Raw genomic sequence first — 25,266 nt, 5'->3', positions numbered from 1 at the left:
GGTAAGAAATGAAATTTGAAAGACAACAAACCTCAACAATATATCTCCAGTGATAAAAACAGCTACAACAATAATCAAAGAAAAATACGCCTCCAACTCTCTTTTATACTGTTAAGACTAACAGAGAACAAGGAGTGAGCCACAGCCCTCTGGTGGAAAATCCTAGAAGCACACTGTCCCCTGTTCCAGTCTAAAATTAACAGAATTCCCCAAGGGACTAATTTTATTTTGTTGATAGAATCGTTCAGAACTTTGGATCATATTGTATCTTCCAGGATTTTTAACCTGACAGAAAATGACTGATGTTAGAATTTTTCCCTTCCATTAAAACCTGGGCTCATCTTGATGTGATTTGGAATTACAATGTATTTCCTGTATATTCCGATGACAAACTGGCTTCTGGAGAATCCAGATCTTGGAACGATAATATTTCTTGCCCTGCATGTGAAAGGACTGAGGTTTAGCGATTGTTCCAAAAATGTGCTTCCCAAGCAGGGATGGTTATGTTTTTCAAATGCAGGAAAAGCCAAGCATTTATCGTCGGATAGTCTTATTACTGATTCTCTTCCTGAAATTGTTGGAAGGGGGAGGGAGGAGGAATTGCAGTTGGCCTTGAATCAAGTCTCACCCCAAGCTGAATCACTGGAGATGAGTACAGAAGGTGTCCATTTCCCATGGGCTAACCTAAACTATTACTGAGTGGAGAAAACATTCCCCAGCCATATATGGCTATGTCCATGGCTCCGCTCCCTCCGGCTGGCGGAATTTCCTATCTCCCTGTTCTTGGAAGATCCCCCTGCACCTATCCCTGTGGCTTCCTCTAGATGAGCTGTTGTTCCTTTGTGGGAATAGAGTGACTGTTTACTGTTCCATTCTGAGATGAGTCACATTTGGGGTGAAAGGACCATAGATGGAGAGCTGGCAGCATCCTCAGAAACCATTCAGCTGTCCCACCCATACATCGTATCAATAAGGAAATTGAGGCACAAGGATGTTAAGTCATTTGCCCAAGGTTATATGGTGGTTACGTAGCAGAGGTGGAATTTTGTATCTTCTATTTATTTTAAACTGTGTTTAGTATTAAGTGGGTGGGCAAAATCTGACCCCTAGGATGGTGTATAAGTGGGGTAAACTATTCTAGAACCCACTTTAAACCAGAGTTGGGGACACAGTTGAGGATGCTTGCGTGCAATTGAGTCTGGGGAGAGTCCAATCACTTGCCCAGAGGATCTCCAAAGTGATGAGACATTGGAGATGATGGTCTGGGTCTGGAAATAATTGATTCAAAAAGTGACATGGGCTAGTAAAAGACTGGGGAGGATTATAAGAATGGTGCATATGATGGAGAAGAAGTCCCCTCAGCTAGGGAGAGAGCACTCCTCCCTACTGGGTGTCTAGAGGCCGACCACTTCCATGCTTTAAATGAACTCATTTTGTAAGCTAAAATTTACACAGCACTTTAGTTGAAAATATTTTATATCTGTTGTATCATTTGTTCCTTACAACCTGTGAAGGAAGACTGTTGCTATTGTTCATTTGTTTGTGTCCTCTCTTTGCCATCCCTTTTGGGGTTTTCTTGGAAAAGATAATGGAGTGGTTTGCCCTTTCCTTTTCCAGTTCATTTTACAGATAGGGAAACTGAGGCAACCAGTATAAAGGGACTGATCCAGGGTGACGTAACTAGTAAGTGACTGAGGCTGAATTTGAACTTGGATTCCTCCTGACTCTAGTCCTGGCACTCTACCCACTGGACCACTTAGCTATCCTTGGATTATTATTTTTTTTGTTTTTGGTTTTAAGTTTTTGTAAGCAAATGGGGTTAAGTGTCTTGCCCAAGGCCACACAGCTAGGTAATTATTAAGCGTCTGTGGCTGGATTTGAACTCAGGTACTCCTGACTCCAGGGCTGGTGCTCTACCCACTGCACCACCCAGCCACCCCAATCCTTGGATTATTATTAATAACTATAATTATCTTTATTTAACTGATGAGAAAACTAATTTGACATGAGTTGTGACTTGCTTGGTTCTATAACTTTAAATATTAGAGGTGAGATTTGAACTAATGTCTTCTAACTCCAAGTACTGAATTCTACCTCCAAATTTCAAAGAATGGCAGTGGCTTAGTATTAGGAAGCTTCGAGATCAAATCTTACTTCATCCCTGTTATTAAAGGGAAAGTCTAAATTTCCACATGCCCCAAGCAAGCACTTGCTACTTATCTGTGAAGCTGTACACCAATAGAACATTATGCATCCCTATGTATTATGTAAAGAGGAAAGAAGCAGCATTAGAAAATTAATATTGCCAGCCTTGACATTTTCTCTTTTTGACCTTGTACTTTTTTCCCCTTCCTCAAAAGGAAATCTTTATCAAAATAACTGATAAACATTATCCTGATGATTTAACCTTTTTGAATAGAAATGGCTCTTAAGGAAAAGAGTCCCATCTTATTATCAGCTAAATTGTATGTATAAGATATAAGAAGATAAGACAGCTTTATAATAAGACACTTGCTTCCAATGAAGAGTCACTTTTGCTGAGCAAGTAATTGGAAAGAAATTTCATTTGTTTTTGTTAATTAAGTCCTTCCTGAGGAAAGAGGGAACCAGGCATTTTGTTTGCCCTGTTAATTTTAGGGTATTCCACCTCTGACTCAGATTGGCTCTATGATCTGGGGGAAATCACTAATTTTTCATTGTTATAGGCAACTCTTTTGGACTAAAGTTTGTAGGGAAGTGTTCATCTGCATTGGTAGAGGTAGTTTACTCAAGATTTCTCTGGAACAATGAAATCACACACCAGCTCTTAGCTCTGTCATTTTTTTTTTCTGGAGAGGTGAAATATTTTACATAGGAAGGATTTCCTATGTAAGAATGAAAGTGGTGATTTACTCATGAATATATACTATCTGGGATATTTGGACCTATGATTGCATTAAATCTGTATTAAATCTGCATGAAATCTTTAACTTAAATTGAACAATTGAATGACTCATCCCTAGTCAGACCAAAAGAAACTGGAATCATCAGAAACTGGATGTGAATCTCAGATTCTTTAATGACTCCAAAGCAAGCCCTCCATCCATGAGACCATGATCCTTACTCTTACATATTATTTATTTGTGATATATTGGCTAAAGATCAGTTTTTACAGTAAGGAAAAACTGGGTCCCTCTTTGACACATACTGGCCATATTCTGTTGGATAAGTATCTTTCTAAGTCTATAATTTGCAAACTGGGTATGGATTTGCCTTGCTGGAGGGATTTTCCTCACAGTAGTTCCTCGTGCCAGTGATATCAGAGGTCTGATTTAAAAAATAAAATAATAACAGCAACAACAAGAAGAGCCAAAGTCCTGCAAATGTTCAATGCTACGTCAAATTCATTGGAAGTGGACAAAGGCATATTCACTCCCTTGGATACCATTTTCAGAGCTATCAAGTCCAAGTAGCTCCACATGAGATATTGGTCCCATTCATAATTTCTGTGCCTTGAATTTAGTGACTGATAGAGGTGTCACTATATATCTATATAGAAACATAGGAGTCTGCATATGTGATCATGTAAATGCATACACACATCATATATAAATATAAATATATATGTGTATATATATGTATATATATACATATATATACACACGTGTGTGTATGTAAGCCTGTTAGAAGATTGGTTTATGGACAGAACCTGAGAGCATAAAATTCTCTATTTCCAACGTGTGCATTTATTTGAGATAAACGATGATATATTTACCAATTTTTTATAAGGGGACATTGGCGTAATTGATTCCAACCTGTCCATTTTGTTGTGAGCCTGGTGGGCTTGTGCCTAAAGGCGATGGATGATTACAGTAGCCATCAAGGCCTACAAAAAAATAATCACTCCTCTCATCAGCGCTTTGAAAGAATACAGAAAGGACTCTGGCTCCCTGGCTGAACGCCTCAGCCCCATTTGGAATGGGGCACTTTAATTGCAACTTTAATCTTCCGACAGGTGGCGCTCCATTTGGGTTGAGTTATGGTGCCCTGGAGCCAAAGCACCTGAAACAGATTTGAGTGAGGTCAGCCGCAGGGAGCATGGCACTGCTCAGCTCAGAAAAATGGGAAAGAATTGGGAGCTCGCTTTTCTTTGGAGAAGGCGTGAGGCTTTCCTTCTCCCTTTGGTGTCAATGAACCTGTTAGAACATTTAAGCTCATGCTCATTTAGGACTGGGGGTCAAAGAAAGCCATCCCTGTTTCTGCCTTCAAATAGGACCTTTTCTTCTTCTGGTTGTGCCCAAGTGAAAACTCTATTTGATGATTTGGGTGAAACCCTTTTGGAAACTCATCATTCATTTTAGGCAGTACAGCTGGGTTTGGAAACAGGAAGACTCATCTTCAAAGCTAGCTCCAGAAACTTATTTGCTATGTGACCCTGGACAAGTCAGCCTGTTTGCCTCAGTTTCCTTAACTGTAGAATGAACTGGAGAAGGAAATGACAAACCATTTCAGTATTTTTGTCAAGAAAACTCCAAGGGGCAGCTAGGTGGTGCAGTGAATAGAGCACCGGCCCTGGAGTCAGGAGGACCTGAGCTCAAATCCGACCTCAGACACTTCATAATTACCTAGCCGTGTGGCCTTGGGCAAACCACTTAACCCCATTGCCTTGCAAAAAAACTTAAAAAAAAGAAAAAAGAAAACTCCAAGACTCAGACTTGAATAAAAATGGCTGGACAATAACATATTATAAAATAAACTAAGCAAAGAAGAAAACTGGAGATCCAATAGAAAAGAAACTGACTTTGGAACCAGAGACCTAGAATTTGAATCCTACCCATTACTGATCATCTGTAGATCATCTAGGGAAAGTAATTTAACCTCCCTGGACCTCAGTTTCTTCATCAATAAAATGAGGAGCATTGAAATTAATGATCTTAAAGTTCCTTTCTATCCTAATGATCTATAGGAAGAAATCAGGTCTTGTATGAATGCTTAAGAATGGCAACAAGTAAAAATGCATTCTTTCAAATATTTTCTTTTGATGAGTTCCAATGCCTTCTCAACCTATGTAATTTCTATTCATATTTTTTCTTTTTTTCCCTTTTTAATTTTTTTTAGGTTTTTGCAAGGCAATGGGGTTAAGTGGCTTGCCCAAGGCCACACGGCTAGGTAATTATGAAGTGTCTGAGGTCGGATTTGAGCTCAGGTCCTCCTGACTCCAGGGCAGGTGCTCTATTCACATATTTTTCTTTATAAAGGATACACTCCATTCTTTGATATCTCAGATGTCTCCACAATCCAATTGCACTGTCCATTTATGGTCTCTCATCTCCCACTTCTTTCCCCCAAATTTATCCTGATATCTTCTGTTTCTTTCTATATTTCCACATGTTTTCACTTAACCCAGTGGCAGACAGTCAATGTACATCTGTGACTCACCTTTCAATTGTCCTTTGGGTCATTTGTCAATTTAATTCTTCAAAGAACATGATGTTCCATGATTTACATTCATGTAACATCACTTGGGAAATGTTGGTGGCATGAAAGATAAGAGCTGACTTTTGTACCAAGGAGGAATTTGGGACCATGGTAAACACTAGATCCTGTAGTTACCAAATGGGATTAGATCCAGTCTTCTGGTACTCAAAGGGCAACTTACTTTTCATTACTAGCTCCTGCTGAAGTTGGAGCTGAGGAGTTGCATGGGAAGCCACCTACCATATTCCATTTCTTACGTGGCATTCATTCCCCAAGGTGAACCTTTATCCAGGGGGATATACTTTTTTTTACTGATAAGGTTTTGGAATTTTTAGTGATTTCAATGGAAATAGTACAATTTCATCTGTGAACAAGGCCCTTTGCATAAAATCACCAAAACAATATATTGATCTTTCTTGTTTGGACACTGATAGATGTCTTCTGTGACACTGGTAAACAATTTAAAAGAGCATATCTCTTCTCATTTTACACTCACTTAAAGTAGTCAGTACCCTATGGATCATTAACCAATTATCTCTGGAGCTGTATTTGTTGAATCTTATGTAATTTTAATGTGTGCGTGGGAGACATCTTGTCTGAGTACAAAAGAATCAATTCAACAGTGGATATGAAGAAGAATCCACACTTTTTAATCAATTTGATTGTGTGCCCCTAAAGTTGTCGTCTGATTTAAAAATGGAATGTATAAAATCTCTGCTGTTCCCTGCTTTGGTTCATTTGGAAGGGATAACATTGATGGCAAACCTAGATCATATTCATGATGATGTTTATCCTTTGTTATCAAAGAAGTCCATGACATCAGGGAGATGATGCCATGACAAGCACATGAATTGCATTTGAGTGGGGGAGGGCTGTGCTAAGTTACCAGCCTCACTTTCTCCTCCAGAGCCTTCTGGGTCCGGTGACCAGATAGCAATCTGGACTGGAGATGGTCCTGGATGCCAGGCAGTCAGGGTTAAGTCACACAGTTAATAAGAGTCAGTTATCTGAAGTGTCGGGTATCATGTCCTTCTGACTCCAAAGCCAGGGCTCGATCTGCTGTGCCACTGAATATTTTATGAGAGGAGAAAGAAAGAAAATAAGTTAAGAGGACTACTAGTGCCTTGTTTTATTTTACTTTATTTTTGGTAAAATAATAATTCATGAATTTTTCTTTTGCAGTCTTCACCTCTCTAACATTGATTATGGAGAATTTTAAAAATTTCGCCCCAGCCTTGTTTTATTCTTCTGTAGCTTTTATCCATGTAGAATTGTTCTTGGAGGGCAGCTAGATGGATAAATGATGGACTTGGAGTCAGTCAGGTCTCAGTTCAAATCCTACACCTCAGATACTCATTGGATTTGACCCTGGGTAAGTCACTAATATTTCCTTAGTCTTAATTTCCTCATGTGTGAAATGGAGGTAATAATGATATAATAATAATGATAATAATAACTCAAAAGACTGTTGTGAGGATCGAATAAATACTTTGTAAAGCTTTCAGGTGGCAAGTAAATGGTAATTGCTGTTATTTTTGAATTGATATTCTCATGATTGATTGGCATCACAAGCTATATCAGGTACTGAGAGAGTGGTGTCTAAATATTCTGGTTACATGATCATTGCTTGTAAAGAAACATAATATTCTGGAATGTCTGGTCCATCTTGTATCTTTTTCCTTGTCCAACTTTTAACTTTTTTTACAAATACATACATATATATATATATATATACATATATATATATATATATATATATATGTCTTGGTTGAACCTTCCACCACTTCAGTAATTCAGTAATGCCATTTTCACTATATTATGGGAGTTCTACTTCTACTGTCTTCTATTAATTTCCCTCTACATTGACCTTGGTTGTTATTTCTCCTTAGCTGACATGGAAATAGTGTTTGCTGACTGAGGTGGCTTCTAGACTCTTAATTTTATTTTCAATTAGTTATTTTTTTCTACCAAATGTTTTTTTTTTATTTTTATTCATTTAGCTTTCGTCCCAGTATATTTAAATAGTTGAATTTGGGGTATTATAATTTCACATAGAATCTCCTCATTTTTATTCTTCCTTCTCATTTAATGTTTAATTTGACTTGTGCCAATGGAAATCTGGATTGTATATGAGCAGCTTTGTAATGTTGTTTGTTCCCTGACATAGCGACTGACTTCTGACTCTTAGTGATGAAAATATTCAAAATATATAACTATGACTTTTTGGAATTGTTCACAAGTTTTTTGCTTTGTCGGTCAGTCACTCAACAAACATTTATTATTATTAACTATATACCAGACACTGGGAATACAAAGAACGTACAAGACAGTACCCATACCACTTTTCATCACTGATTTTTTTTCTTCCTTCCCTGGGCCATTAGTCCACAAAAGTCCTTGAGCATCAAGCTATATGAAGGGTTTCTGAAAGTTATTCTTTCTTTTTTTTTAATTGCCTCTTTGAGGGGCGGCTAGGTGGCACAGTGAATAGAGCACCGGCCCTGGAGTCAGGAGGACCTGAGTTCAAATCTGGCCTCAGACACTTCATAATTACCTAGCTGTGTGGCCTTGGGCAAGCCACTTAACCCCATTGCCTTGAAGAAAAAATAAATAAATTGCATCTTTGATAGATGTTGGCAACCCAAGTGAAGGGTGTGAAGGGTGAAGGCAAGAGAGGAGGATTCCCTTAAGAAAGTTGATTTACAAAGTGCACTTATTGGCCTGGTGGTCCATTTGATTTGGTTCAACAAGAGCTCTGAAAGACGAGATAACCCAGGAATATCATGAATTTCTATTTTCTGACACAAGATGGGGAAAAGGAAGGATAAAATCAACTTGACAACTTCCTTTATTTATTTCCCTGATGAGAAGCTGCTAGCCATCACTCAATTGAGCCACAACTTCTTTAAGTCTCCTTGTTTCATTTACAGTGAGCATGCCAATATGGATGTGCTTCGGATCCTCTGGGATTCTGTCACTGACTTACAGAAGCACAGAGTATTAGGGAGAAGGAAATTCAGAGACTATCTTGGATAATCTTTCTATAAAAGAAACCTTATAGCATCTCCAAAATGTCATCATTTTAGTCTTTGACTGAAGATCTCCAGAGAGAAGTTGTAATTTCCTGAGGCAACTCCACTTCTGGAAAATTCTAATTGATAGTGAGTTTTTCCTGAGGTCAAATCTAAAATTGTCTCCTTTAAACTTCTACTCTGGAGAAAAGTAAAATGAATGAATGAATGACCTTAACCTTGCTTTTTTGTGGCAAGGCAATGGGTTAAATGACTTGCCCAAGGTCACACAGCTAGATAATTATGAAGTACCTGAGGCCAGATTTGAACTCTGGTATTCTTGACTCCAGGGCCAGTGCTCTATCCACTGTGCTACCTAGCTGCCCCATATGTGCATTTATTTGAGTAAAGACATCTGGGTTTTATTGTTATCCTTCTCTTTGATTTTTTGCCTTTGGCAAATTTCTGTTCATCTCTATCATAGAAAGATGAACTATTTTCTACCCAACTTATATGATTTCCTATCTGCATACCTTCCTAGTTCTCACAGAGGTCTTCTTAAAGTTTGCAAACAGTTTTCCATCTCATCTGGGGTTCCTAACAATGTTTTCAAATATAGGAGTGAAAAAATGGGTATTATCTTTATTTTACAGAGAAGAAAGTAGAAGTTTAGAGATGTAAAGTGGTCCCTGACATAGCTGCTGTTCCTTGGTCAGCTTATCTAGGCAATATCAGAAGGGAAGTAAACTCAAGAATTCCTGACTCCAATACAATAACTCTCTGCCCCATTGCTATGTTTTGGTATGGGATGATGACAAATTCAGCTCTTAATTAGAGCTCATAAAGCCTTCAGATCCTTGCAGACACAATGATTTCAAAAGGGTACATTGTGACAGGGAACGGGGCCTTCCTTAATCCTCACTTTTTAACCATTTCCACGTTGTCTTAGGGTTGGCATGAATGCCCCGAATCCTTTGAAATCCCAAAACACTGTGACTCAGATGAGATTTTTTTCTCTGAAGACAGAAAATAGGATTAGTGTCAGAAAAGTCTCCTTTGAGAAAATGGTGGAGTAGAGCCACCTGGTGGGCACTGAGCTATTCAGCAAGTTTTGAAAGAGTGGAGAAAATCAGAAGGGAAATTTAGAACAATTGATATTAAAATAAAAAAAAAAGAAACCACAACCTGAAATGAAATAGAGACATGGGCAAAGGGTTGCCATTGCCAGAAAGCTCCGAGATGACTGTTGGGGTGCAGATAATACAATTTAGCTATAGAGTCATAGAGTGTTTTTACAGGCATCAAGGGTTGTTCTGTTGACTTTACTGAAGAACTAACTAAGGTTTAATGACCATTTCTAGAGTTGCATAGCCAAGAAGTCAACCCCAGTCTGAAAACCTAGATCTTAGTGAACCATAAAACTCTAATTCATGACTACATATGGATGACCTAGCTAGAAATGAGCTTTCCTTCCAGGAAACATTAATTGAAGATCAAAGGACACTAGAGAAAGAGGTCTCAGAGATCACTGACTCTAATGGCATGGAGAGATGAAGAAACAGAGGCTTAGAGACCATAATGACTGGCCAAAGTTTTCAAAGTTGGTTCCCATCCCTCATCCTGATCCCAAACTTAGCCCTCCTCCTAATGTACTATAACTATTCCCCTGAGACAGATAGTCTTTAACATTGGAAAAACACATTCCAATTCAGTCTAAAGTACAAGATAAGCTAGAAGCCAGTTGATGTGAACAATGAATCTCCTTGGAAACAATTGCAGTTTTTCAATTAGAATTACATATTTCCATTGGGTTGGAACCAATGGCCATATTTCACATCATCATAACTTTGAAAAGTGTGAATTGAAATACATGGGACTACTTCATGGCATCAATTATTGTACTAATCTGGACCCAGCTTTATACAAATCTTTGTATTATCACAGTTATTTTTGTCATAAGCATGACTATGAAATCCATCAGGCTTAGAAATATCACATCTGGAAAAGGATTTCATCTTTAAGCTAATGATGTCCATTTTGTATTTATTTTGTGACACTCCAGGGGTAATATATTTTAATATAGGTTCTGTGTCTATTTCCCATCAATCAAGGATTTAATGGTATGGATCTGGATCCGAGATTACTCAGTATAGTAAAATCCTGGAAGGACGACTTCCTCCATGAAAGCAGACAAGTCCCTCATCTATCATTTACAGTTTGGGAGAATTGTCTGAAACATGGAGAAATGAAGTGACTTGTCTAGGATTGCACAGCAAACCACATGTTGGAAATAAAACTTAAGTGTAGTATATCTCTTCTTGATTCCAAGGTCAATCCTCTATCTACTAAGTGATGTTGCTTTTCAATGGCTAATAATTATAGGGGTATTGACAATGGCTAACATGTGGAGAGAGTTTTCGGATTCAGTCAAACACTTGCCTGTTTCAATAGCAACAATTGGCCCTTTGGGAGTGCTTTCAAGTTTGCAAAGTGCTTTCCAAGCATTAGGTCATTTGAGTTTTATAATTGGCAGGAATATGGGCCAGTGAGAAAGCCGCTACAATCGGAATTGGAGAACCCTAAACTGGATTCACAGTATTTACCAGCTGTGTGACTTGGTGCAAGTTAAAAAAACTCTCTGAATTTCACTTTTCTTATTGCCAAACTACTCCAGTACCAAAGTTATTGATTGGAAAGGGCTTAGTTAGCCTTAAAGTATATGTGGAAGCATCATTTTCTAGCCATTTGAGAAAACCTTTCCCCAGGTTTCCACCTGTTAGAGCCTACCCCACTAAATTTACCTTTTTTTCCCCATTATTTGTTTCTTTTATGAACTTAAATATTTCCATGTTGTCTCCCATTAGGATATAAGTTCTTTGAGGGCAGTGATTGTTTTTAACTTTCTTTGTAGTCTAAGCATTTGTAAATGTTGAACAATTGCTTATTAAATTTTCTATACATATATATCTCCATGATTGTATATATACACACAAATATACACATACATAAATTCATGTTTGTGTGTGTCTATATGTGTGTAGCATGGTGGAGAGAGCACTAACTTGTCGTTGGCAAGATGTGATTGGGAATCCTTCCTCCGATGCTTTAGAGCTGTGTGCCCCTGCCTAGTATCTCAACTTCCTTGAGATTCAGTTTCTTCAACTGTAAAAATGGAATGACTGGATTCAAGGATTTTTGGGTGGTCTCTTCCATCTCTAGATGTCTTAGAAAATTCTCATGGATTTTTAGACATAGAGCAATGGAACTGGAAAGGACCTTAGAGATATAATCAAGGCTAATAGCTTCACTTTGTGGATGAGGAAATGAAAGTCAGCTCAGGTACAAATGGCGTCACAAGTTTTCAGAGTCAGGAGTTGTTTGAAGCCATTTAGTTCTAAGATCTCATTTTACAGAAGTGACTAAAAGTTTTAGAAATTAACCAAGATCACATTTGTAATGGGGAACAAAAAGAGGAATTTGGACCTATTCTTCCTCAAGATCCATTTTTCCACCACATCACACTTAACCTTTATTGCTATCACAGTATTCTTCTAAGGTTTTCTGGCAATAAGAAATAAAATCACCTATACATATCACATTCTTTTCATGTTAATCCTTCTGGAGGATGCAAGGTTTAAAAAAGGTTTCTCTGTCACAAGGTGGCAGTGCAGCCTCATGAGTAACATCAATCTCCTGTAGGTAAATTTTCTTATTATAAATTAACAGATAATTTTGAAATTTAAACAGCTGTAATTTTGGTGCACAGTTATTGGCTCATAAAATATAAATGACAAGTTGCTCTCAGATCATTTTACAAAACCTTCCATCACAGCCTTCAATATTTGCACAATTCTCCAGCCAGGATACATTTTTCCCCCCTCTCGTTTTCACCGTTTTGTGGTGTGAAAACAACTTCACAAGAACATGCCACAGATCATTTCATGCATGAGCTATGTTGCAAATTCGATCCAAAATAACTCTTGCTTCAGTTTAGCAAATTACTATGTGATAACATATTCACTTCTAGAGTTTCATAGTTTAGGAAAAGAGGCTTTATTTTGTCTCTCTCAACGTGACTAGTGGGGTCTATTGGTAGCTGCGCTAATATCTCTTAGAGATGATTAAAAGTCAACTTCTGCCTTTGTTTACAGAGAATACCAGGTAGGACCTCACTTCTCCAAGGGGTTCTTGGTCTACTTTTGTCAGGGAGAAGGGAAGTCACCATGGTGAATTGAGAATGAGATGGACCCCACTCCATTGCATTGTTCCACTCCACATTAACTTCACAGTTCATTCTAGGAAGAAATACAATTTCAAGTCCTCATTGCCCTCTTTTTAAAAAATCACATTCTCCTTTTAAGTGCGGTTCTTATCCTCTGGAAACTTAAAAAAAATCTTAATAACTTCATTTTGATATAAGTGGCTTCCTACATGAATTAGTGTATTTTAGTTTATATTAGGTAGAGGATTAGCCTTAAAATCTGGATAATCTGGACCCATACATAATAGGGTCAAGGAGCAAACCACCTCATCTCAGAATCTGTTGGAAACTCTTCAAGACTTGAGTGGTCAATCTATGTTGGTGGATGGAGCTCATGACACTGCTATGTGGAGAATAGATCACGACCCAATTACAAGGTTATTCCCAGGTGCTAATACAGGTGTGACCCTGGACAAGTCACTTAACATCAAACTGATGTTACAAGAAGTAGTTGAAGTGACTTGGAGACACATCAGGAAGACCAGGGTCTACTTCCCTGTTTTGACCCCAACTGTGTGAACCTGGGCAAGTTATCTCTGAACCCATTTGTTCTTTTGTAAAATAAGGAGAAAAATAACCAGGCTTTAATGACAACCAATTGAGTTAATAGAGGTAAAGTGCTTTTGCAAACCTAAAAAATGACAGCATTATTTAGATGCAGTATTATAGAAAGGTTAGATGATAATGTGTTGGTCAGTGACTTTGCTTGAAGCCATGTGTGTCAGATTGTGTTTTGTTAGTCGGGTACCTTCATTGTCCACTGTTTCATTATTCCTCTGTTTATTCCATTCTTGGAGACAATGAAGTGGCCCAGGAAACCATCCTTTTTTTTTCAAAACAGCCGGTTGCAAAGGCCACTCCCCGTGGGGCTCAGTGGTTGACAATGCCAATCCTGGAAAGATGCCCAGCCCAATCACTCGACCTCCAGTTGCTGCCCAAAGCTGCCTCTGTTGAAAATGATGGGAGCTGACCTGCAGAGAGTCTGCTCACAAATTAAAGGAGAAGGGCAGGAAGAAATTACCTTCTTCGCAGAATGTTCCTGTCCACTCAGCTGGGCAGGTACAGGCTCCACTCACAGGGTCACAAACAGCTCCATTCTTGCATTGACAGCTGAACCCACACCTTGGACCAAAGGTCCCCTCTGGGCATTCTGCTCACAGACAAAAGGATATCTGGGAATTACACTGTGTCAGCTACTTCAGAATAGTATATTGAGAGTAGGCAGAGACCAGAACATTTATTAAGCAGCCAAAAGGCAAGGGTCAGGGTCTCATTTGATCCTCCCCCAATACAGAATCAAGTGGACCATTAACAGAATATTGGGAAGATGTTAGCTGGGACTATGAGGTGGGTAGCATGTGCAAGACTTTATTACCACATGTCCAAGACCAAATGGGAGCAAAGAGAGTTCCCAGGGAGGTTGCAATGCTTGCCATGACAGCGATGCAGGCTACAGTTTCCCAGATTACAACTCCCCAGGTTCTCATTTGGGTTGATGGGCTGCACACACTATTCTAGAATTTTCTCATTGCCCCACATCCTCTGATTGTTTAACCTACTATGAAAGGTGAGCAATGGGATACTCCTTCACTCTTTTCCATAGGATATTCTTTTTTTTTTGCATTTTCTCCTCTTACATTTTTGTTAAATAAAAGGATTAATGCTGAGACAAATCTCAAACTTGGGGAAACACACAAATCAAGTCTCATTTGTGAAGTTTTCTTAAAAAATCAGTTTGAGGTTTGGGGACCTCTCAACCATTCACTATGACATCTACCCACTAGGCACAAATAGAAAAATATTCCACCTTTCAAGTCATTGTTCCCTAGGAGCAAAATAAAGATGATTCTCAATGGTCACTTTGGAAGTATATATTTAAAGTAATTAGTAAAATAAAAATCAGATAATAAAGCAAAATAAAAGATACCTTCTCAAACACAGAGTTGTTATTTTGTCCGTTTGTGCTTTGTAATTTCATCACTTGGCTAATGACATTAATCAACATTTATTAATTATTAACCTTGTACTTTTATTAATTATAAACTATGTATCAGACATTGTGCCAGGAGAAGATCTATAGAAAGACAAAAAAACCCCAACACCTAACTGCAAGGAGTTTACAATCTAATGGTGGAGATAACATGCAAACAATTATGGAGGCTTCCTTATGGAAATTCTTCTGCCTATCCAGATCAATTGCTCAACTAATAATCATCTATTAAGGCCCTATGATGGGCTAAGCAATTTAGCTTTTTAGGGATGCAAATATAAAGGAAGCGACAATCCCTACAAATTTATGACCACTAATTCAAAGTCTCAGAATATTGCTTGTGATACTGAGAATTTAATCAACTTGCCCAGGGTCTTATATCTAATTTGAATAATTAAACAATGATTTTTTTTTTAGAAAAAATCATTAAATGCTTACTATGTACCAGATGCTCTACTGGTGTGTTAAAGGCAAGACTTAAGTCCAAGTATATATGACGTTACCATTGACCTTCTAGCCATCATAACAGAGTCCAAAGAGATTTTGCCAATTTTTATTTTGGTATTTTTTTCATACAATTGGAAACCATTCAAAATATGCTTAAAAACTCAACACATATTAATATTAAGAGATTTATTAAAGTGAGGATGCTACCATTAACTAAGTGTTAATTTTCATCAACCAGTGGGAATTTCTATGAGAATTGAGTTGTTTCAGTCAATCTAACTCTGCTTCCAAATTCCAATGGAAAGTTTTGCATGATTCAAATAATGTCTCTCTCTCTCTGACTGCCAAGACTGAAGCCTGTGACAGCTGCAGATGTACATGGAACCAATGGTGCTTGATAATTTAAAGAAAAGAAATCTATCCCAAATACAATGATAAATATGGCATGGGGGCTAGAGGATATTAAAAACACTATGAATCTATTAATAGATAAAAAAAAATACCATGACATAAGAGAAACATTTCTTTAAGAACGAACTATGTAAGGGTCTGTTTGCTGGGTTCTGATGATACAAACACAGAAATCAAATATTTCTTGCCATCGAAATCAAGATTTTCCCATTCTATTTTTGATCTTGATAAATGCACCATTAAGTAAATACAAAATGCAAGGTATATACAAAGTAAGTATTTGGGGTAATGGTCCCAGAAACTGGGAGAATTAGAAAGATTTCATGTATGAGGCGGTGCTTGAAGGAAATAGGTACCCACAGAAGTTGAGATCAAGGAAACTTTCAACCACAGCAGGCATGGAGGACAGCCAATGCCAAGGAGCCAGAGCTTGGCTGGCAGAGCACGATGACCTGTTTGGTTAGAATGAAGATAGCATGAATGGGAGTCAAGTATAATAAGGATGGCAGAATAGACTGGAATCAGATTGGGAACTGTTTTTTTTTTTTATTTTGGGGAGATTGGGAACTGTTTTTTTTTTTTAGGTTTTTGCAAGGCAAATGGAGTTAAGTGTCTTGCCCAAGGCCACACAGCTAGGTACTTATTAAGCGTCTGAGGGGGGATTTGAACTCAGGTATTCCTGACTCCAGGGCCGTTGCTCTATCCACTGCACCACCTAGCCACCCCAGGAATTGTTTTAAAAGGCAATGAGGTGTTTATATTTGATCTTAGTGGTGATGATAACTTAAGAATTATTCATGGTGCTATTACTAAGCTTCAATATAATCTTAATACTGTGAGGTAATATCTATGAACATACATCTATCCTCAACTCTGTGTGATCCTGTTTTTTCCTCTCAGATACTAACTCTGACAGGAAGCCTTTCTGGATCTTTCCAATTGCTGTGCACTCTCTTTCTTTTGATATAACTCCACATTGAATTATATATGAGTTATAGTTATTTATTTGGGCACATTAAAATTATGTCTCCAGTGTATAAAATATTACCTTGCAGATAACAGAAGATAATTATCCTAAGGAGCTTTTAAGGTTTACAAAAAGGTGGACATTTTATCTTATAACAATTCTGGAAAGTAGGTTTTATGATTATATGCATTTTAGAGATGAAGGGATTGAGGCTAGGAGAGTTTAAGTGATTTGCCAAGGTCACATAGCTACTATGTATCTGAGGAAGGATTTGAACTCAGGTCACCTGAATCTAAAATTGTCTACTGTACTTCTTTGCTACTAGGTAAGCAACTAATTACTATTTTCTGAATTGAATTGGACTGAAACCTCACTGAGGGACCCAAGCAAAGATTCCACATGAAGCAACAATGTTCAGCTCTTAATTAATAAAGAAAAAGGGAAGAACATTTAAGGAAAGATATAAAAATAGCTTATGAAAACCTCTTTTGTTTCTTTGTATTTCATCCATTCCTGTTCTTTTGCCCTGATCTCAGATCACAAATCTTGGCTTTGTAGCAAATGGAAATGGCCATGCTATGAAAAATACTTTTCTGGCTTAAAGGACTGAGGTAAGAGGTTGCTTGGGGGAGGTGGGGTGGAATAAGCAATATCTCTCCAAGGGCAAGTATCCAAATAGCCCAGTTTCATGCAAATGTATCGATAATAAAAAGCACAGAAGTAATCTTAAAGATGTAAGATACGCAGGCAGAATTATTTATAAACCAAATCATTGTGAAGCTGCCCATGAGGCATCAGCAAGCTTTAAGGGTCCCATATGATCAGCGCTATAAGTAGTGTTGGAAACAACATCCTGCTATAATAAACCATGGGTAGCTAAGAGAGCAGACAAAGCATTTATTCCACCAAATGGGGTTTCTTTTTCTTCTGTACACTCCTCTTGGTAATATAAGCCCCAGAGTGAAGTGTGCATCTGGATTTATGGACTAGGTGACATTGGGGGCTCTCCACAAAAGCCCAAGGATGAGAGTCTTTGCAGTGGCTTGTGGGCTATTCCTTAACATTAGTCACCACTGTTGGTGCTTATCAAACTTTCAACAATAATAGGACCCACTACTGATGGAAAGAATCAAATGAACTCACCATCTATGCAAAAAAAGATGGCTGGATTCCAGATGCAGGTCCAAGCCAATCATACAGAGGGCTTTGTGCACAAATTTTTGTGTTTTTTTTTTGTTTGTTTCCCCTCCCCTCCCCTGGTTCTTGGATCCCTTCACAGAATAATCATTTGGCCACCAAATAGGGCTGATATCATCCTGTTCCTAGGGAGTGAGCACCTGATACTCAGCAAATCTAGAAAATTACATTTTCTATAGAGTGAAGTGGTGCTTCAGGACACGAAGCAAAAGAAAGGAAAACAGAGAAAATACCAGAGGGGGAGTCTTTCCATCATTTTCATTTTTTCTGGAGGAGAGAATTAACAAAACAAAACAAGCACAAAACCTTCAATATTCAAGTTCCGTGGCATAAGAATGTCACCAGTATTATTCTAAGGATTATGGGGGGAAATTAATTGATAATCGAGATTTTGTCACAGATCAAAATTTTTATCCAGTTATTTCTTTCCAATTCCAATGGATAAATTCACTACCGATGGATTGAAGGTCCAAAAGCTATAATTTACATTTGTCAATTAATAGACCCATTCAGGTACCCAGCAAAAAAGGAGTGCAAGGTGATTTCAAATATTTCTGATTATAACCAAGGCCATTTGCCATTTGTTGGAGATGGTGTGGCAGCCATATGATGTTAGCCTCTGCTTCAACAGATATAGTAGCCAAGTGTGATGGAAAGAGTTATGACTCTATAACTGGAGGAGGTAAAATCATATCTCAGGGAAGTCAATTGTCTGCATGCCTTCAGGCAAGTTTCCAAAGAGATTTCAGTTTCCTTATCTGTAAAATTAAAGGATCAATGTGGATGATCTTGGAATTCCTGTCTCAACCTATGATCTTGTGATCCTATCATTATTGATTTTTCAAACAGGAAAAATCATCCCTGTCATCATTTCTTTTCAGGGCATCACCAGACCTGGATAGTACCTTCCCCTCACTTTTTCCCCATGGAATTTCTAGCTTTCCTTTCAAACTCAATTCAGGCACCACCTCCTATAGAATTCCTTTTCTGATGCTGCTTGTCATCTCCAACACTTCTGACATCTCACTTCCATTTGTTATCATTTCCTTTTTCTTAATATTGCTTTGTACTTTATTGACTCATTTATGCACATTTTGTAACCCCACTCTCTTAATGGAATTTAAGCTCCTGGAAGCAAGTGACCTTTTAAATTTTAACTTTTATCCTGAGTATCTAACATACCACCACACAGCTGGCATAAAACACACATATATACTACACATGACACACATGTATCATGACACATAAATGCATGCATTTCACATTCAAACACAATAGACATGCACATTGTACTACAGATATGCAATGAATACATATATATCCATACACCCAATACAATATGTGTGTATATATACGTAGATATGCATTGTGTATAGTTATATCTATCTATCCATCTCTCTATCTGTCTATCTATATGCATGGATATCTATATGCATACGAGTAAAATTGAATCTCTGTACCAAAGGGAAATGGACTTAATCTTTTATGATATTTTCAGAGAAGTTCTGTTGCTGTATGACTCATGCAGTGATTGTATGTAATGTCTTTAGACATCTAGATTTCTGTGGTAGCACTTTATCTAAATGGGAGGTCTAGTTGAAACCCTTGTGACACTTGTTTCTAGACTTTGACATTAGAAGAAGGAGTTCAAAGGAGGAACAGCCATTAGGGGAAAGTAGTGGGAAGATTAAAAGTGGTCTTGTCCATGGGTGGTTAGGAGACCCAGATGAAAAGTAGGCTGAATCATGAATAGTCAAACCCTACAGTAACCCTTTCATCCTTCATTCATCCTTTGAACTGAAATCAACCTCAACAACTGAAGATGAAAAGCATCCAAAGACATGACAAGTACCTTTAAATTACCATGGACAGTTACTGGCTGTGATCCAGTGTTGTAGGCGACTCTGAAAGTGGGCAGACACAACACCCAACAGTTCTTTCATCCTCAACACTGAACTCTAATTGCTGAACAGACTGCTGAGCCAAACATCATTGAAAATAACTTAGGGACCAATAGATTGCACACTTGAATTCAAATGGTTGACAAAGATAGCCAGTGCTAAAACCGGCTGGCTCTGGAAAGCAGGTCTCACTTGAAAACTAAGAACTCAGCAACTTGAAAGAAAGGAAACAAAGGTTGAGGAAGAGAAGACAGACAGAGAGATAGACAGAAAGAGGCAGAGACAGAGAGAAAGAGAAAGACAGAAAGAGACAGAGAATGAGAGAGACACAAAGACAGAGAAGAAATAGAGACAGAAAGAGAGAGACATAGACAAAGAGACAGAGACAGATACACACACATACAGAGAGAGAAAGAGAGAGAGAGAGAGAGAGAGAGAGAGAGAGAGTGTTCTTCTACCCATTCCCTGATTCCTTTCCTTCACATATTAGATTCCACACCTCAAGCTGGAGTGTGCTTATTCTGTTTGGATTGTTTTCCACTGTAACCAGCTTCACAGAGATTTGGGCTGCTAAGTGTCACAGTCATTATGGGGCTTCATGCAGTCACTTAGGCATCCTCAGGCTGATCTGCAATGACCAGCATCATAAAGCAGCAAAGAAACACACAATTGATATAAGAATGAATTTTACACTTGAAGCAACAGGCAGCTTTACATTTGGAGATGACATTCAGAACTATGTAATGATACTTCTTACCATGCAGATTTATTGAACGCTATGTCTTGGAAACAAATTCCATTTCAAAGGCAAAATGATTCCCGATGCCAGATGGACAAAAGAAAATAGACATTTCTAAATGGCAAAAACCTTCCATTCACATCCCAGAATCTGAAGAAGGAAATACAGCTTTAGGCTTGTCAATTTCCCTAAATGGCATTTGAAAAATTTCAAGAAAACTGGGAAAATTAGGAGGAAAGGATTTGGACAAAAGAAATATAAAACTGCAATTTATGGATTCAAACAAGTGAAAAAATAGCATTTGTATAGATTGCCGTGATGTCTATGCCATTTAAGGATGTTGTGATTCCATGTAATTCCTGGGTAGCTGGTCACCCTCCTCCCTCCATCCCTTAGAATTCTAGGTTTCGTTTAATGCAGTTAAGGCATCACGCCCTCTAGGAAGTGTTTTCTCAATTTTTCCTAGCCCTGTTTATCAGTATTCTTGGCCTGGTGTTGCTACTTTTTCATGTGCTCTGTATGTTCTGCTGTCCCTCTTCTATTCACCTCACCCATCCCTCAGTAAAATGTAAATTATTTGAAGGCAAAGACTTTACTTTGGTAGATACAGAAGCCCATAGCATAGAAACTAATTAAACCCACTTCAATATATTATTTTAAGAATCTCTTTGTCTTCCTCTATTTGCCTTTGTCTCTGTCTTTCTTCTTGTCCTGATTGCCAAAGGTCAAAGGTGCTACTTTCCACAGCTTTGCTCCTGGTTCCTACTGCTTTGCTTAGGAAATTTCCTTTTGGAAAAGCACCTAAGATATCTTCTTATTGCCTGGAAAATCCACAGTGATGACCCTGAACTTTAAAGGAGGTCATTTTCTTCTATGTTTCTGACATCCCCTTCAAATTAACTGAACTTATTCAATTACATAGACCATCTAGAACTTTAAATGTTTTAATGGAGATGATAATTTGTCTTTCCAAAATGGGTTTCCCTAGAAATTTTTTCACTTAATTTTTTAAAACATTTGGGATTTTGGGAGGGAGAAGATGTTTTTGACTACTGAGAAAATGCCTTCTTATTTTGTCTTTGCTAAATAAAGACTTTGTGGGGAAGCACAGTAAGCTATTCTTTTAAGAAGGCATACATTTTAAGTTAGATATAGGAAAAGCATCAAACTCTTTGAAATCAAAATTGGGATGAAAATTCATCTTTATTGAGGCACTAATATATTTGTCATAATTTTAAAGCCTTGTTAAGAACCAATCAAGATATTAAAATATGAAAAATTAGGTTTGGATTGATGAATAGTATATTTTACTATCTTGTCAGGTATATACTGGATGTGAATATTTAACAGGTAGGTATGCATCAATCAAAATGTACCCATATTTTTTTCTCATATAGTTTAAAAATAGAGCATGCTGCATTAAGGAAAAAAATACTTGGGGCTTTAGGAGTAACTTATAATATTCCTCCAAATAATTTTTTTCTTCCCTCTGAGCAATCATTCATAGATGAAGAAATGGGCTATGAAACCAAAGATAGCACAACATTAAGAATTTACATAAGACAGTATAAAAATCACACAGATTGTCATCCCTGTGTCATCAATAGTTGAAACTTTAAGTACAACTGAGTTAGCTTCATTTGAATATTTTGACAGCATTCTATCACTGAAATCCTCTTAAATGTTTCTTTTGGGGAATGAAAGGGAACAAGATTTAAATAAATTGAAATTCCAAGGGGACATAAATCTCAGGGTGATGTGTGAGAGAGGCTGAGATTTTGACCATCGGGTCATAGGTTTTTAAAGGACACAATAATGGATCTTGATATGTCCAGTGTGGCCTATGCTCAGTGTGGTCAGGGGAATATGATTTTCTTGACCTTTCTTATTTTTCAATCACAATTTTTCAACTTCAGGTTATTCTTCTCTTAGCTGTAAAATTCAGTAAAATATAATTTCCTGTAATATTTATCATGCCTTCCTCTTGTTTGAAGGATTGGGAGAATCTTGATGACATTATAAGAATTTTTTCCTCAAGATTTTAAGAGTTTCAAGTTGGGCTCCAAAACACCACAATGACACAGAGGTAGACAATTAAGAAATCTGAGCTCTTTCTAACTAACTTAAAATAAACCTTGAATTTAGCATTCAGTGGGTTCATTTTCTTCTCTTTCTCACATTCAGACAATTGATTAATGATGACACCAAAATGCCATGACTAAGATAGACAGTATCTTAAAATAGCAGGAAGATTCCTCCCCCCCTCACTCCAGTTTCTTCAGCTTTACTTGTCTTCATTAAGGAAGAAACAAGTGAAACTACTTTCAATCTGAGCAACATTGTCTGTGAAGTCAACTTGCAGTTATTTTCTTTCTGCTTAGAAACAAACATTATGTTCAATCAAGCATTTAAAATTGAGCAACTTCAGGCTCTTTGAAAATTGATTAAATACACATATTCAAACTGATTTCTTTCTCATTCAGCCATCTCCCATGGACCTGGACAATTACCAAATAAAAATTCTCTCCTACATTACTTGTGAACCCTGTCTCAAGAAGTGGACGTGCACACAGGACGTTCATAGAAAGTGATAGATGCGTTCACATATTAATGAATCTCTTCTGAGGCATTTGAGAAAAGAGGAGAGACAAATGTCGAGGGTGAGGGATATGATGGGTTGGCTCCTGGATGTCTCTGTCACTAAGTTGGTTACTGAATATTACAGATTCATTGATTTACAGTATAGGAAGGGGTCTCAAAAGTTGGCTAATCCAACCTACAACCAAAGGGCAGTTGCAACTAACACTAAAGCAAGAATAGCCCATCAAACCTTTGTTTGAAGATCTCCAGGGAAAGAGAACCCATTCTTTACATTTCAGTTTTGGATAACTCTGTTACAAAGTCTATTCTGATCAAATTTTAGTGGATCAAATTCTTCTCCAATTCAATAGCATTTTCCCACATGACTGTCATGACTTCTTGGTAAGAGGCTTAACATACCCAGTGCCTCTAACCAATCCTCAAAACATAAAATCAAGGCCTGTAATCTCATATGTTAGATTTATTTTGCCTTTACACATTTATTTGCATATAATCTCCCACATAAAAAAAAGATTTCTTTGTATCTCAGAGTTCATTTAGTATATAGTAAGTGCATAATAAATACTTGCTGACTTAGTGATTGATCAACCTGACTTTTGTCCTTGGGATGCTTACTCATTTAGCAATGTGCTTAAATTGTGGTGCCCAGATCTGAATACAGTACTTCTAACATGGCCTGATCAAGGCAGTACTATTAGCTTCTTATTCTGGGGAGTTATTCCTCTCAATTCTACCCAAGATGATCTTAAGTCTTTTGGGAGGCAGGCTATTTTGTAATGCTGAACCATATCAGGTTGGTGGTCCTCTAAAACCTCCAGATCACTTTCAAAATCACTGCTCTCTAATTATAATTTTTTGTCTTATACTTCTGAAATAAAGTCTAAGTTCTTTGAGGGCAAGATCTATTTTTTCTTCTTTTTGTAAAATCTCAAGGACTTCATATAGTGCCTGGGGCACTTTGAAATTCATGGATAAGAGGTAATTTATAATTATAGGATCAGAGACTTAGAGCTAGTTGGGCCCTCAGAAATCACCAAGTCTCATCCTCTCATTGAGCAAACCAAGACAAAACTAGGTAAAATGACTTGCTCAGGTCAAATATCTAGTCTTTGAGGTAGGATTTACTCCAGACATTCTTGACTTTAAGTCAAATGACATGTGTATCTCTCTCTCTCTCTCTCTCTCTCTTTCTCTCTCTCTCTCTCTCTCTCTCTCTCTCTCTCTATATATATATATATATATATATATATATATATGTATGTATATATATATATATCTGCAAATTATATTTATATACATATATATATATATGTAAATTTAGTCATGCTGCCCTGTCTTGGGGCAGTGAGAAGTTGTGATGTGTCAAAGACTGCAAACAGCTAATAGTTGTCAATAGAGGAGTTGAATCCACACCTTCTTCAATCACAATGTCAATTCTTTATCCTTCAGACCATGTTGCTTTGTACTTTGTACAGCACAGGTGCTTAAAAATGCTTGTTGAATGGAATTACAATTAATATTTGAACTCAGTGGTTCAAACCAATAATATTAATGTCCAGGATCCTTAAATCCCAGCAATCCTTCCATCAGAGCTTAATTGGGTCTGGTGTTCTCTAGGATCAAAGAGATTTGACTATCTATAGGAAACCATTCCCTAAGTGGCTCCAGAGAATCATTCAGAAGGAAAAAAATAATTATCTGAATTTTATTCAACAATCGTTTATTAATTTTTCATTATGTTTTAATTTCAAATCACTATGGCAAATGTTTTTTTAAAATTCTTTCTATGTTCAAGACATTCCATCAGTCACAGAAAAGACAAAGACAAAAAATGAAAAGAAAACAAATAAACAATCCCTCTCTAGTAACTTACATTCTACTAGGTGGATGTGATCTTCACATAAAAAAAAGCATAAATGCAAAGTGATTGCAAAAGAAGATAATTTCAATAGGATGAAAACACTCAAATTGCAATAGTCAAGAAAGGTATAGGAACCTGGAAATGAAGGACAGTAATCAAGGGCCAGATATGGAGAGAGTAGAAGCCTAGTAGGTGGGACCACTTCTATCTTAGGCACAGAGGTGGGAGATGAGATATCATCTGTGTCCTTGCCATCCAGTGGAACAGATTGATGAAACAGAGGATGTAGGACAGAGAACAATATGAAATAAGACTCAAATGAGAGAGGGAAAGCCTTTATGTTGAGGGTTTTCAATCTCAGGCAGAAGATTTTGTATTGTATCCTAGACTAAGGAGCCACTTAAGATTTTTTGAGTGGGGTGT

The 25,266-nt window shown here is 37.5% G+C and overlaps 1 protein-coding gene across 1 annotated transcript in view; it reads right to left on the bottom strand.

Annotated features, from left to right (window-relative positions):
* LOC141492103 (uncharacterized) overlaps positions 1 to 25,266 on the bottom strand; it is a 280,770-nt gene that overhangs the window by 99,363 nt on the left and 156,141 nt on the right. The window contains exon 14 of the mRNA XM_074192728.1: positions 13,751 to 13,879. Coding sequence (XP_074048829.1) covers positions 13,751 to 13,879 — 129 coding nt within the window. The remainder of the gene's footprint in view (positions 1 to 13,750; positions 13,880 to 25,266) is intronic.

The sequence above is a fragment of the Macrotis lagotis genome, chromosome 6 (genome assembly GCF_037893015.1).
Source record: "Macrotis lagotis isolate mMagLag1 chromosome 6, bilby.v1.9.chrom.fasta, whole genome shotgun sequence".
NCBI classification, from domain to species: domain Eukaryota; kingdom Metazoa; phylum Chordata; class Mammalia; order Peramelemorphia; family Peramelidae; genus Macrotis; species Macrotis lagotis.
This window is presented reverse-complemented; position numbering and strand designations above follow the sequence as displayed.